Raw genomic sequence first — 16,233 nt, 5'->3', positions numbered from 1 at the left:
ATGTGTAATAAGCATTATGGTGTGTGGCATAATGTGGCCATGTCCCTATTGCCAGGTAGCCACTCCCCTAGTTTCGTGTGACCATGCCCCCTCATGGCCATGCCTATTTTTACTATCAGTACCATTAATAAAAAAAATTCTACTTGCACCACTGGCTAGTATACAATTTTCATATGAAAAGAATGACAGGAAATGAATGATATGTGTATTTAAAAGTGATATCTTTATTTGTATATTTTACTATAAACATAAACATGTTGGGTAAAAATGACATACTAATTATAGTTTTTTTGTGGATGCAAACAATCTGATATTGTGGATATAGTACATACAGTATTTAATTATCACATAATATAGGCATACATTTAAGTTCCAGACATGATTTCTTGGTTCAAAATAGTTGTCTGACAGGCAATATCATAAAATTATATACACCTAATGATGTTCTTTATAGATTACTATTATGTTCTATAGAAGTCTGTCATTATCTCTCTCTCTCTCATATATATATATATATATATATATATACACATACATACACACAGGTTCAGTATCCTTTATCCAAAATTCAAAAGCCCACATTTTTGGGTCCCATACTGAGATAATGACATATGTATTATATATATTATCTATAAATATATATATTTTATAATATATATTTTGTGCGTGGTAGGGCATTCCACAGAGTGGGTGAAGCCTGGATAAAGTCCTGTAATTTTGAGTAGGAATAAGTAATACATGTGGATATAAGACGCAGATCTTGTGCAGAGCGGAGAGGTCTGGTAGGCAGATATTTTGAGATGAATGAGGAGATGTATGATGGTGCAGTTTGGTTAATAGCCTTGTATGTAAGTAAAAGTATTTTATATTTAACATGGTAGAATACATATATAGAATATATATATATATATATATATATATATATATATATATAGTAGAAAAAAGGCAGCGGCACTCCGTCAGGATGAATGGTCAAACGTGTATTAAATAAAAAAGTAACAGTGGTCACATAACAACCAACATTTCGGGGTCCTAAGATCCCTTTGTCAAGGCGTGAACGCCTTGACAAAGGGATCTTAGGACCCCGAAACGTTGGTTGTTATGTGACCACTGTTACTTTTTGATTTAATACACGTTTGACCATTCATCCTGACGGAGTGCCGCTGCCTTTTTTCTACTATTTACTGCATCATCTGTTGCGGAGGGCACCCGGATTTGCAACGTTTCAGTGGGAGTGCCGGGCATTTCTGCACTGTATATATATATATATATATATATATATATATATATAAATACAGATCTAGAAGAATATAGAATATATTATATAAACATAATATATAAATATAAATCGATAATGCTTATATTGCCAAGTACTTAGAATTCAGTTGAAGCTGAAGTGGATTCAATTAAAATTTGTCAGCAAGAAATCAGTCACACTGTCCAGTGATTTCATCCATACTGTTGGTACTGTATATATACTGTATATTTTTTTCTGTGTGTTTTGTTTTCTGGTAATGGATAATTTAGCTTTTCAGGAAATGGTACACTAAAAATTCTCGTAGTGGTGCACAAAATATGACTCATCTCGTTTGTTAAGCTTCCTGCAAGCATGCTCCACATTTTTAGTCATTCCAGGTGGGCCACAGCTAAATACGCCAATTTTCTTTACCTTTTTAAATATATAGAACAAAAATGAGTTACAATCATAAGCTTCAGAGGTCTTTGTAATATACTGTAAGTAGAATAAAATAACAGCCCTCCCCTAACTAATAGACCCACAAGTTTTCCGTTACTAAGATCCCACAATTCAGGAGATATTATCTTTAGGGCAACTGACACTTCTCCCTGGCTAATATCTGAGAGAAGTATGAAAGCAACCATTTATGTGTCTATGGAATATATTGGCCACAGCAACCAATTTATTGCAATGCTTGCAGATTACCTCTAAACAAGAAGTACAAATTGCAGCATGTGGATCTACTAGGAACTCTGTGATTCTTCCAGATCAGTATTTCCCAAACACAGTAATCATGCACCCCTAATAACTCATGTTTTCTGGATTACATTAATTATGCACAGGCAACTGACTTGGGTCTTTAATTCAGCATGGGTCATATATGTGCGAACAATCGCACATCTATGGTCCATTACTATGATATGTAGGGGGAAATCCCAGCACAGGGCAAGTCCACCACGAATGCCGGATCCAGCCCCCCCCCCCCCAACATGTGAAAGCATCTTACGGCGGCAATGCTTTTGCATGTTTAGGGTAGCCCTTTGCCTGCGCAGCCTAGCTGCGAAGGCAGGCGGCTACCTGCCATGTTTTGGGTTGCAGCGGCTGCGTGTGATTTCACACAGCCATTGTGGCCCACCCCGCAATCTGGACATGCCTGTGTTGTTCAGACTGCGCCCTTAAAGCCACCGCGATGCCCCCCAAAGCCTACGCCCCTAAAATCTGAGTCGATGCCCCCTCCCGCCCCGTGAATGCCTCTGCCTGTCAATCAGGCAGAGGCGTTCGCAGATGTGAGATGCCGTCGCATCTCACAGTGTGCTCATGCGCAGGGTGGCTGCTGAACGTGCGCATACTCACAGGGCTCCAGCATGTGAACGATGCCGCAGCAGCGTTCCATGCTGAATTAGGCCCAGTGTCAGTAATACAGACATAAGGGAATAAAAATACATTAATTCTCACACAAACTTCCGCACCTCCAGCTTCTTGTGCCATAAGTCTAATATAACGCAAGAAGCTGGAGGTGCGGTAGTTTGTGTGAGAATTAATGTATTTTTAAAGTGGCAATCATTTACAAGGCAAAACCTGGTTGGTTTTACCTTGTGCATAATTAACCCTTTAAAAATATGGCCATTCTCGCACAAATTCCCGGACCTCCGGCTTCTCGCACCCTATGACATTTAACTCAAAGTCTCAATTTATGAGTTGTTAGGGGAGCGTGAGGAGATTTGGAAAACACTGCAAAATGAAGAGATGAGCATCTATTGAGAGATATTTATTTCAGTTAAATGACTCAAATTAGTTTACCTGAATGTGGTGTTTGCTAATTTCATGCAATTACAAATTCTGCAAGTTTAGACTCATTTTTAGTAGTGATGCATAGGTCAAACTAAGGACTAAGGGGGAGATGTACTTTGCAATACAAAGAGTGAAGAAGTGAGCCAGTGGAGAAATTTCCCATGGCAACCAATCAGCATTGAAGGAACCAGTGGCAATTTTTACTTATGGGCTGCAAGACTGCAGCTCCCCAGGTCATACCTGCCACTCTGCTCACTGTCCGTGAAGCCAGATTGTAATAAATTGGTTGCTTCCTATTGGAAGTCCTACCTGGCGGTCACAGACACTACAGGCAGTGCCATTGGGAGGTGTTTTCTCCATCTGGGACTGCCAGATCGGGCTGCAATAGGCAGAAAGCTAGCTTCCTGTAGGAAGCCAACTCCCTGCCTCGTCAGCCCTAGCTGGCTTCTATAGGCTGTATCAAAGACATTATACTGCTTAGTACGTCTCTCCTAAAATGAAACATGAATTAACATTTGAAATATTAGTGCATTGCACGAGTTTGTTTTGAATAAAATGTTAATACTTTAATATTTCATTGATAACGTATTATAAAACATATGACATTTATTGGCTCCTTCTAAATTTGTTATATTAATGTATTCACAATCTTCTATGCATACCTTAGGATGAACTTCTTGTAAGGAATTAAAAAATGCCAGAAATGGTGGTCTCCCAAAATGTGTGGTGGATCTCAGGCCAGTCAATATACTTTGGTTCTGGACTTTCTGGAAGTGTCGTTCACAAATATACTAAAACAACCAAGGTTAGATCTGTTATGTTTATGAGGCCTGTGTGCAAAAAAAATGAATCTAACTTCTATGACGCACTGGTTGGAAAAATATGAGTAAAATGTAAGTTTTATTGCTCTTTTAAAATTTATGATTTCTCTTACTAAGTTTGAAACAGCAACATAAAATGGTTATAGGTGGTGTCATAAATGCAGACAAACCATGCAAAGTGGAATCAATTAAAGGCAGTAATATCTGTAATTTTTTAGAAAGAAAAGAAGGCAGGAAGATTAAAAAAAAACATCCTTTGAATACACCTTCTTTACTTTCTAGCATTCGTTTCTTCGTTACCATTTAGTTTTGCTGCATTTAAACTCAGTAACTGAACTCGTGAATTTAAAAGTTTTGTTTTACACTTGGATTTTTCCCACCAGTTTGTTATAGAAGATGACATCTTCTCTTTTGTGCACATTTCTGAACATTAAGGGCCTAATTCAAGGTTTATTTGCACAAGCAAAATTTTCCTCTAATGGGCAAAACCATGTGCACTGCAGGGGGGAGGGGCAGATATAACATGTGCATAGAGAGATGGAGTTAGATGTGGGTGGGTTATTTTGTTTCTGTGCAGTGTATATACTGGCTGCTTTATTTTTACACTGCAATTTAGATTTCAGTTTGAACACACCACACCCAAATATAACTCTCTCTGCACACGTTATATCTGCCCCACCTGCACTGCACATTGTTTTTCCCATTAGAGGAAGATTTTGCTTTTGCAATCAACCTTGAATTAGGACCTACTGTAAGTCAGCTAGACAGCACCTCTCAGGAAATAAGATAGGGGTGAAAATGAAATAATAAACTTTGCCAACAATATTAGAAATCAGATGGTGAAATCACTAAAAAATAATATATTTGACATTTTGAGCTGGAGCATGATTATGAGGTCAATATAAATATTTACATATGGCGGTTTCCAATAAAGCAGCATAATAACCCTTGAGAAAGTATACCAGCCCACGATGAAGCTTTATCATTTGGATTAATATTGTAAGGATATGTTTTGATAATGATATGCTGAGATTTTTTTTTGCAATCAAATGAATGTATCACTATTAACAGCAAGGTGGGGGGGGTGCAGATAAATGAAGAAATTAGGGCATTTCCCATTTTAATAAACTAAATAGTTATGTAAAATATATAATTAGAGTAACTGGTATTCTGTTATCTCATTTTAAAAGATCTAGCAACATTATGTCATAGATTTTATTAGCTAGTGAGGAAGAGAAAAGAGATAGGGAGTTGTCTGTTTACCAGCATGGCTGTGCGGAAGTCAAACTTTTCAGTCAGTTGCGTGATGTATATATGGACTGACAGGAGCTCATGCTTATCATTTTCCTCTACTTCTCGAATGATATCTGTCAACCATTCAAACTGTCTCTGAGTACGTGTCACCCATATGAAATAAACCTGAATGAGAAGAGGACATTTTTGGCCATGTATTTTTTTTTTTGTCGTTTCATCCATAGACAACATACAACACATTGCACTAGTATTACTGTGTTAGAGTTATAAATTGCTTTGGAAAAAGACTGTCATTTTTATTGATAAGAGACATGAGAGGAAATGTTTTTTGTTTTACAAAATCACAATCACATGCACAGCAATTTTGGCAACTTTTATTTTTTTTTTAAATGTCAGTGCTATAAAAGTAGAACTAGCCTGGGTGTTGCCATTTTTATAAAGCTGGCAAAATTACTGAAAATTAGCATTTTTTTAAAATTGGAACCCATTGCATTTCCCACTATGTGCATTTACCAACTAATGTTTACTTTGTAATGTTTACAAACTTCAGAATGTCTTACTACCTCATCAGGAGCTTATATTCACTGTCTTCACAGTAGAAATGTATTCTGTTATATTTTATGTTAAGGTGTAGTTTTAAACATCTAACTAAGAACAGTGGTCTGCTCATACTTTCTTGCAGTGGATCCTTGCATTGACTGATGATTTGAACACCAAATCCTTGAGGATTGACGCAAAAGGTGTAACACCAATTCCACCACCAACTAAGACGGACACTTCAAACTTATTCCATTCCTGATGCCCTTCTCCAAATGGTCCATCCAGAAAAAGCTGTAGAATAATTTTAGAAGACAGGAAATCATGAGTAACATACCCATTATTGTACATTATTATAGATATTGGAGATTCGTGACCTGTATTAAACCATTAATCAATAATAATTATAAGTGCATTGAGTCCTGTTTGGAAAAAAGAGCGCTATATAAATACATTTATTATTATTATTATTATTATTATTATTATTAAATGCTCATGGCACACCTCGGTGCTGTTTAATCTATCATCTAAAATAGGGAAGATGGGGGCAGATGTATTAAGCCTGGAGATGGCATAAGGAAGTGATAAACCAGTGATAAGTGCAAGGTGATAAACGCACCAGCCAATCAGCTCCTGTTAATTTACATATTGGAGCTGATTAGCTGGTGCGTTTATCACCATGCACTTATCACTGGTTTATCACTTCCTTATGCCTTCTCCAGGTTAATACATCTGCCCCATTGTTCCATATGCAGCAATTTTAACACAAACTTACCGTAGAACAACAGAATAATGGGGTTTTAGGGAGATGGAGGTTTACTTTTTATCTCTCTGTGCTTAAGTAATTATTTTCCATATATAAATATATATATATATATATATATATATAAAATCTAAAATAACATAGTATATTTCAGTATATGAATGCACATCTATGCCCAACACTATTAAAAAAAATAAACTATATGAAATTGCTAGGTATGCAGTACCTTGGGGTATTTCATCTCAACGTTATGAGGAGAGTAAAGCTCTCTTAGTCGTGTTGTCCATGGCCCCACGGCTCTTATATGTAAACTTAATGTGTCCTCATGAGGTGCAGAGGTCAGTGTGAAAGGATGGTATTCATCTGTACCAAGAGATAAGGAGGCAATCCTAACCCACTGGCCAGACTTGTAGTCAAATTCAGATGGGCGCTGGAACTTTAGATATATTACACCTGGGAAATAGTTAAAGACACTGTGAAGGACATTTATGGAGACAATCAGATTATAGCGGTCATTATACTCATGCAGTTTCGACAATGAATATGATTTGTTACTATTGATTGCAGCACTTCTACCTGTGTGCACAACTTTTTAGTTTTCTGTATAATACTAAGGGGTCTATTTACTAATCCTTGTTAGGAGATAAAGTGCATGGAGATAACGCACCAGCCAATCAGCTCCTAACTGTCATGTTACAGGCTGTTTGAAAAATGACAGTTAGGAGCTGGTTGGTTGTGATTTTATGTCCGTCCACTTTATCTCACTCTAAGGCTTGGTAAATAGACCCCTAAGACTGTCAACTTATCAATATGAACACCTTTCCATATTGCTTCTGGTAAAGGTCTAATATTGAGATCTATGGACATAAATAAGTTCAGTTGTTAATGGAGATTAGGGTTTAAGCTATATAGCAAGATGTTACAGGGCAATACTCATATACTAAGGGCCTGTTTATGATATGAAAGTAAAGCAAAAAAGCAAGAAACTCTGCACTTAGGCAAAATCATGTTGCACTGTAGGTGGGGCAGATGTAAAATGTGCAGAGAGATTTACAGTAGATTTGGATGAGGTGTGTCCAAAGTGAAATCTTAATTGCAGTGTAAAAATAAAGCTAACATTTGTGGGCTATATGCAAAAGCAGCCATGATTTACCCTGCACAAAAAAAATAAAAAGATGCCCAGCTCAAGTAGAGTCTCACGGGACGTGGCATGCTCTGCGTTTGCCACAACTGCAGCAACGATATATGAGAACACATCTGTACATTATATTTTCTTCATACCATTAATATATTTCTCATACACAGATATGAGAGTTTTCTCAGATGTTTTTTGGTTACCTACTAAACTGATTTATAATATCATATAATATGTGATTGTCAACTAAAGGATTTTTATTTATAATAGCTGATCTGATTTAATATTTGTGTTAGTATAGATAAGCAGAATTGCTGTCACATTTCTTGTGAATAAAATTTTGTGGCAGAGCGGGTTATTTTGCTTATATCAAAATCCGGTCCTGTTTCCCTATTCTGCAGGTGCCATTCTCCATTGTATTTATAATGAAATTTAGGGCCTAATTCAGATCTGATCGCAGCAGCAAATTTGTTAGCAAATGGGCAACACCATGTTGCACTGAAGGGGGGGCAGATATAACATGTGCAGAGAGAGTTAGATGTGGGTGGGTTATATTGTTTCTGTGCAGGGTAAATACTGGCAGCTTTATTCTTACACTGCAATTTAGATTTCAGTTTGAACACACCCCACCCAAATCAAACTCTCTCTGCACATGTTATATCTGCCCCCCCCCCCCCCCCCCTGCGCTGCACATGGTTTTGCCCATTTACTAACAAATTTGCTGCTGCAATCAGATCTATGGGGGTCATTCTGAGTTGATCGCAGCAGGAACTTTGTTAGCAGTTGGGCAAAACTATGTGCACTGCAGGGGAGGCAGATATAACATGTGCAGAGAGAGTTAGATTTGGGTGGGGTGTGTTCAATCTGCAATCTAAATTGCAGTGTAAAAATAAAGCAGCCAGTATTTACCCTGCACAGAAACAAAATAACCCACCCAAATCTAACTCTCTCTGCACATGTTATATCTGCCTCCCCTGCAGTGCACATGGTTTTGCCCAAATGCTAACAAAGTTCCTGCTGCAATCAACTCAGAATTACCCCCTATATTAGACCCTTTGATGTAGCTGAGATGACAATGGTCAAAGCATTCTGCTGTATGGTGAGGATCCGGTATAACTTTGAAAACGTAAAGCTAAATTCTGCTGATGAAATGTGCAGTCTGTAGCGAGGCAAATATTCTGATGGAATGTTTTTAAAATTTTGTTAATCTGTAGGTGTTTCTAATTGTTTCACACTTATATAATGTAATTTCCAGAAATGCATAGCTTCTTTTCATAACCATAAGTTTTACATTGTAAAATGCATGTACTATAAAGTATTAAGTCATACCTGAAGGAAGTTGCTTCACATCTACAACATCAATCTCTGTCTTCTTTCTGCTTAAACTAATCAGTTTATCAACTACAAAGATGATAGCTGGGGCAATAAAAAATATATAAAATCGGGGTTGCTGGATGAGTGCAAAACTGCCATGAATGATAGTCTACAAAGCAGACAAATAAAAAAAGTAACTATTATAACTATTGAGCAATATGAAGTCAAACGTTTTCTCAAGTGCAATTAAGCCAAGTCTCAGTTATGGTGTAACACAGAGGTTCTCAAACTTTTTGTTATCACAGCACCCCTAGTATCAGTATATCAGAATTTTTTTTTCACGGCACCACTAGGCCAAAACTTTATTATTGAGAAATTTAGAAAGAAATATTAAATTGAGTTATTTGTGTTCATATCATCCTTAGGTTCAGGTGTGTGGTGAGGGACAAGATGTTATCCTTAGGTTCAGTTGTGTGGTGAGGGACAAGATTTGCTTCTGTTTGCCCACATATTTTATGATCGACAGCCACCAGCACTAATTTTGCCTATTACATTGCCAATAAATAATTTGAATTGGTCCTGTATCACCAACCCAGGGCACCACTGCACATTTCCTGAGGCACCCCAGGGTTCCAAGGCACACAGTTTGAGAACCACTGGTGTAACAGATGAAAACTACTGATTTTTACTTTCATTTTCCATGCTAACATACTAAGCAAAACAGTGAATTATCCAAAGGCTGGAATTTGTGTGTTTGGGGTTCCTATTGTTTGAATTATCCCAAAAACCTGACGACATTAGCAGATGTGTAATGGGAAAGTGACTTTGTGGACTACGAACCTTTTTATCATTTGTTTCCCAAGGCAACACTGATGCAGGGTATTTAGGAAAACATTTGTACATTCCATTATTAGGTTTGTTCTCAATTTTAAAGGAAGGTGGAGCCTAGTTAGCACACCATAATTAGGTAATTAGGTGCTACTCTGCATGAGACTTAATACAATATACAGAGGGGAAGAGATGCAGGTGCACTATCTCACACTAGCTCAACCTGTAATAACCAGAGGCATTTAGCATAATCCTGGCCATGAGCTTACCCACCACACCAAGGTAGCCTCTCATTGGGTAAGTCCCTATCACTAACTACAGGGGTTCAGGTCCAGGGGGCAGGATACCCCAAAGCCACTCAGCCAGACAACCCCAGGGCACTGCAAGAGTGATACAAGTAAAGAATTAGATAGGTAGGAGCAGCTACTGCTGCATGTGTGAGTAATGTGAAGAGTGAAAGAGAATGGTGTGAAAGTGTTACACATATATAAAGCAAACTATAAGTGCCATAGTGTATTAAAATAAATGTTAGATTGCGATGCCCCAAGGGTGTCCAGCCACGGCAGGTCCAGGAAGCCCCGCGCCCCAAAGAATTCCCCAATATTGACTGCCATAATAAACAAATGTAGGAGTCTTACCTCAGTATGCTCATTCCACATATGTAAGCCAGAGTGCTGGGCCCTCTATTTAAAATCAGTGAGGGGTGGGTGGGGCAGGGTGCTAAACTAGCTGAAGTGTCTCATGCCTTCAGATATATGTATGAATACATAGAATCAGTTGCAAAGGAGGGGGGGGCTAGTTTGCACACCATAATTAGGTAATGAGGTGCTACTCTGCTTGAGACTTAATACAATATACAGAGGGAAAAAGATGCAGGTACACTATCTCACACTAGCGCAACCTGTAATAACCAGAGGCATTTAGCATAATCCTGTCCAGGGCTATGAGCATACCCACCGCACCAAGGTAGCCTCTCATTGGGTAAGTACCTAACACTAACTGCAGGGGTTCAGGTCCCAGGGGGCAGGACACCCAAAGCTACCCAGCCAGACAACCCCAGGTCACTGCAAGAGTGATACAAGTAAAGAATTAGATAGGTAGGAGCAGCTACTGCTGCATGTGTGAGTAATGTGAAGAGTGAAAAAGAATGGTGTGAAAGTGTTACTCATATATAAAGCAAACTTTATTACAGGTTGAGCTAGTGTGAGATAGTGCACCCGCATCTTTTTCCCTCCGTATATTGTTCTCAATTTTCCCTGGACCTGTTTACTAAAAACAATGGGAGCAATTGAATTGTATGTAATGTAGGGGCGATACAAGTGATGTTTCGAAGAGTATTTGTACATCGGCAACGGCACTGTAACTCACTTCTACACTCTACATTTTACCTCAGACACTCATAAGGATACGCAGAAAAATGCACAATACTAAGTTATTGTATGTACAGAGGATGTGTGCACGGCACATTATCCATACCTCACACCATAACATGTCATCTGCTGAACTGACCCCAATGTATCTTACTGGAACCATAGCTTTTTCCCCCCAAATATCTTCTCTCTTAGGTTTCATTACTTACCAAAACATAGAACACGACATATAGATGATGTATCACCCAGAACCCGCGGAAACTGACACGTCGAAAATGATAGGTGGAAAAGACATACATAAAAGCCATGACTAGAAGTAGAAGGACTCCAGTCAGACCTGTATGAAGAAGCAGATTGTTTATTAAACTGTAGTAACAAGAAACTAGTCTATGTGACTTTTCTTTTACTATGTTTTCTAGGTTATACCAATTCTGAAACATGTTTCTGATATATTTGCTCTACTGTAAAGAATACTAGATTCAACTTAAATTGATATTACATTTTTTTCTTATTGTACCAATCATATTTACAGAATAATGTTTAGCTGCTGTCTTGGTTTTTAGATGGTGAGTTTTGTACTACCATTAGTAACAGTTATGATGGTTTCTCTATATAAGGCTGTCTGAGTTAGGTATAGGGGCATATTTAATAAATATAAAAAAGTTTCCCCATCACCGTTCATCACAATGATAACAGATGAAACTTTATGGTAATTTACCAATAGGCCCAGCCAGGGCATGGCATAATAAAATAGGCTGCCCTGGTGAAGAAATAATAGTATAGTGATAGATTTACACAGTTTAACAATTAGGCCCTATAACCGTATTCAGGATATTATATGTACAGAATAAATAATATCAGTTTGTTAGTTGGAATTTAGTTGTACATGTAATGTATATAGTTTATATCACGTGCTGTTGTTGTATGTAATACTACATGTTCTGTTACTAGTTAATTTCAATCTAGTTAAGGTGAACTGATTTTCTTTATATCTTGCAATGATCAATGGGGATGCACTCTTCCTTATAACAGTAAGGGGTTCTCTTCACTGTAGTCAGCTGTTACCAAGGGGTATTGTACATGCATCAATTTACAAAAATGCCCATTGGTGGATATATGATGGCTGTATTACCTCATTCTTTTGGTTGGATCAGCATATTTAACAAATATAATGGTGGTATATTTACCATAACAGTGCATTTTCTGTTATCGTCATCTTTTAATTCTTAGTTTGTTGAATAAACATTATATTTTCTAATGATTTACATTTTTTCTTACTATTTGTTATTTTTTTTAATTCAATTTATGTTTAATAGTGGAACTGAAAGCTCAAAATCGTTCCACTGAGCATGTTCAATCTGACTAGCTAGTCATCACTTGCCAAAATCTATAGAAACCTACCAAGTGAAGAAGTTAGTTAACCCTTGCATTGCTGGGCCAATATCGCATGAGCAGCTGAATATCAATGATATTTTCTTGACTTATATCTAGATGTAGATTGCAACTATCTGAAGAGGAATGCTTACCTGGTACAGTCTCAAAAAACCACCAATAGTACTTCTGCGGGTATTCAGATCTATTGGTATTAAATAAACATGTCAGCAGCAATACAACAAATACAATTATTTTTTACTTTTAAATAATCTATAATCTTTGTATTTTAACACTAACCTGCAGAAAGCAGAGAACAAGCAATAAATCCATAACATTTATTTGATTTTGCAAACAGGTGTATACTTTTTAATGTGTACAGTAGTTACAAACATATTTACCTAGACTGTAATAAGACATTAGAATCTTAGAATTAGGACTGCTTCAAGACCAGGAGGTTAGGGGACCCACATTGTAAGGTCTCTCCCACCTCCAATCTGAATAGAGCAGAATGGGGAATCTTCTGAACATGTATTATTGGGAATGTGCACCTTGGGTTCAGGTGTTGGACTGTACATTCTCTGAAGAGGCTACCAGTCTAATCTATTTATGGCAGAGAGTGTGGCACAGGAGTCCAGAATTACATCATACCAATATGTAGCTATGGGGCACACCAATGCAATGTTCCACTCTTGATTATATACAATTCAATGACATGTGAACAAGGAAACACGTTGAACAAACAATGTTTGTTATATAACTATATAATCTGCAATTGAAATGTGCTGGTCTTTATGATCAGCTACATTAAACATAAGTAAATAAATAACATTTCATCACTGAACAAGAATAAACAAGTTGCCCACTAGAAATCTTTTCATTGTGCATATAATAAGGGAGGTCATTCCGAGTTGTTCGCTCGCAAGCGGATTTTAGCAGATTTGCTCATGCTAAGCCGCCGCCTACTGGGAGTGAATCTTAGCATCTTAAAATTGCGAACGATGTATTCGCAATATTGCGATTACACACCTCGTAGCAGTTTCTGAGTAGCTCCAGACTTACTCGGCATCTGCGATCAGTTCAGTGCTTGTCGTTCCTGGTTTGACGTCACAAACACACCCAGCGTTCGCCCAGACACTCCTCCGTTTCTCCGGCCACTCCTGCGTTTTTTCCGGAAACGGTAGCGTTTTTGCCCACACGCCCATAAAACGGCCTGTTTCCGCCCAGTAACACCCATTTCCTGTCAATCACATTCCGATCGCCAGAACGATGAAAAAGCCGTGAGTAAAATTACTAAGTGCATAGCAAATTTACTTGGCGCAGTCGCAGTGCGAACATTGCGCATGCGCATTAAGCGGAAAATCGCTGCGATGCGAAGATTTTTACAGAGCGAACAACTCAAAATGAGGGCCAAGGTCCACTCCTCTTTGTTGCTAAATAGTGAGATCAGAATCCTGCGTTGTTAGTGATGTTGATTGAATAGAGTCAATACTGTTGAGTTGAGCAGTCCTAAAAACTGTTTATTCAATACTACTGTAGTTGAATTTCAATTGTTTTCTAAATTTAAGAAATAGTACACTTTCTAATATCTCCATTAATGGTATTACAGGCATTTTTAGAGGGCAACAAATTTACCAGGGAAATATTTTATAATCCAAGAAAACATTTAGACTTCTGTATTCTTAACTAATAAGCAGTATCATTTAGCTTTACATTAACCAATATTTTTAATTTCTGATTAAACATTATGGTTCAACATACCCGTTATCTACAAACACCGTTGGGAAGAGGCAGGAGAGGACACTAAGAGGAGTGATAGTGAAGATGTAGACATTAACTAAATGACCCAATGTGTGTAAAACTAAAAGAGAAAAAGAAAAATACAGATACAATTACATATACGGTATATTTACAATGTTGGTTGCAATGTACTATGGGGGTCATTCCGAGTTGTTCGCTCGCAAGCTGCTTTTAGCAGCTTTGCACACGCTAAGCCGCCGCCTACTGGGTGTGAATCTTAGCTTCTCAAAATTGCGAACGAAAGATTCGCAATATTGCGAAAAGACTTCTCTGTGCAGTTTCTGAGTAGCTCGAGACTTACTCTTCCAGTGCGATCAGTTCAGTGCTTGTCGTTCCTGGTTTGACGTCACAAACACACCCAGCGTTCGGCCAGACACTCCTCCGTTTCTACAGCCACTCCTGCGTTTTTCCCAGAAACGGTAGCGTTTTTTCACACACTCCCATAAAACGTCCAGTTTCCGCCCAGAAACACCCACTTCTTGTCAATCACATTACGATCACCAGAACGAAGAAAAAACCTCGTAATGCCGTGAGTAAAATACCTAACTGCATAGCAAATTTACTTGGCGCAGTCGCAGTGCGAACATTGCGCATGTGCAGTTAGCGGAAAAACGCTGCGATGCGAAGTAAATTACCGAGCGAACAACTCGGAATGACCCCCTATGTGGTTTATTTTCATATGATGCATTAAAGGTTAAACCAAATGTGAAACAAATATATAACATTTGGTTTCTTACATATCTTAAACATTAAACATGTTATTTTAGTGAAGTAAATATGATTCTTACTGCTAAGGAAAAGGGCACTCATGGCGATCCAACGGTGAAAATCTACTGCTGCATCAAATGGAATATATTGGTTCAGAAAAGTCTCTCGAAGAAATGTTATTAAGTTCCGGCACATTGTCAGAAGAATGTAGGAGAACATGAATGAAATGCTGGCAGCTGAAGCCCGAGAAATAATGAGTCCTATGTAAGTGGTGTCAGCTATTCCAGATGCTGGAGATGCAAAACCATAATCTGTGGAACACAGACACAATGAGTGCACCCTAATGATGATGATAGGTAGCAAACAATAAACATGTAGTAGAGGACATGACATCACATTTATTGCTGAAGCCATTTCAAGGTACAACATGTCTCCTAAAGGCCACTAAACGTAAAATGCAAATTGATTTCTATTATAGAGCTACAAATAAAAGTCCAAAGAAGCATTTTAAATGTGGAACTTGGTCTGGCTGGATATACCTACATTGAATACAGTAAAGAAGAAGCTTTCAAATTTCATCCTACTACCAATTTAGGATCAGGTTTTTTATTGTTTTCCTAACTTTCAACATGGTATAATCTCAATTATTAATCAAAATCACTATGGGATATTAAGAATGTATTGGATGTTGTTATTATATTGTTTAAAATTAGAGATGAGCTAAATTGTCTAAAAACATTTTTGATCTCATTCCTTTCTCCAAATATCACGTTTCACCAGTGGATTGTGTGCTCAAGTGTGCGCAATCCTACGCCAACTATACAAACAGCTGTGCAAAATAGCATGAATGCTCATTTATCACTACTTAAATTTCACTTGTTCTGCAAATTGAGACAGTGTATCTATTTTACCTTTGGATCAGTCATCAATCACAATAACTGTCACAATCAACTCAGCTCCCCCTGCAAGGAAATGTTGTCGTCTTTGCAAATCCTATGAACATTCTTACAGAAGTAGTGTGCAATGTCACTAGATATGTCACTAGATAATAATTGTGCTGCAAGCCTGCAGTTTTAGAATTACTATTATGAATGAACACTTACACTCAAATTTAGTACACTCAATCATATGGTAGCATGCAGCATACTTTTTTCCAGCTGTAAGTACAACTGCGGGTAGGATGGATGCTATGATGGAAGGCAATACTGCCTCACAGCATTGAGATCTTGGGTTCAATTCTCACCATGGCCCTAACTGGGTGGAAATTCTATGCTCTCCTTTTTCTTGCTTGGGTACTGCGCTTT

General features: G+C 37.8%; 1 protein-coding gene across 1 annotated transcript in view; it reads right to left on the bottom strand.

Moving 5' to 3' along the window:
- Positions 1-1,204: 1,204 nt before the first annotated feature.
- Positions 1,205-16,233, bottom strand: part of LOC134932145 (dual oxidase 2-like) — a 94,298-nt gene continuing 79,269 nt past the window's right edge. The window contains exons 25-34 of the mRNA XM_063926272.1: positions 15,010-15,240; positions 14,183-14,282; positions 12,577-12,626; positions 11,260-11,387; positions 8,868-9,021; positions 6,630-6,856; positions 5,776-5,934; positions 5,113-5,268; positions 3,691-3,819; positions 1,205-1,669 (exon numbers count right to left, since the gene is read on the bottom strand). Coding sequence (XP_063782342.1) covers positions 1,547-1,669; positions 3,691-3,819; positions 5,113-5,268; positions 5,776-5,934; positions 6,630-6,856; positions 8,868-9,021; positions 11,260-11,387; positions 12,577-12,626; positions 14,183-14,282; positions 15,010-15,240 — 1,457 coding nt within the window. The 3' untranslated portion in view covers positions 1,205-1,546. The remainder of the gene's footprint in view (positions 1,670-3,690; positions 3,820-5,112; positions 5,269-5,775; positions 5,935-6,629; positions 6,857-8,867; positions 9,022-11,259; positions 11,388-12,576; positions 12,627-14,182; positions 14,283-15,009; positions 15,241-16,233) is intronic.

The sequence above is a fragment of the Pseudophryne corroboree genome, chromosome 6, assembly GCF_028390025.1.
Source record: "Pseudophryne corroboree isolate aPseCor3 chromosome 6, aPseCor3.hap2, whole genome shotgun sequence".
NCBI lineage: Eukaryota > Metazoa > Chordata > Amphibia > Anura > Myobatrachidae > Pseudophryne > Pseudophryne corroboree.
This window is presented reverse-complemented; position numbering and strand designations above follow the sequence as displayed.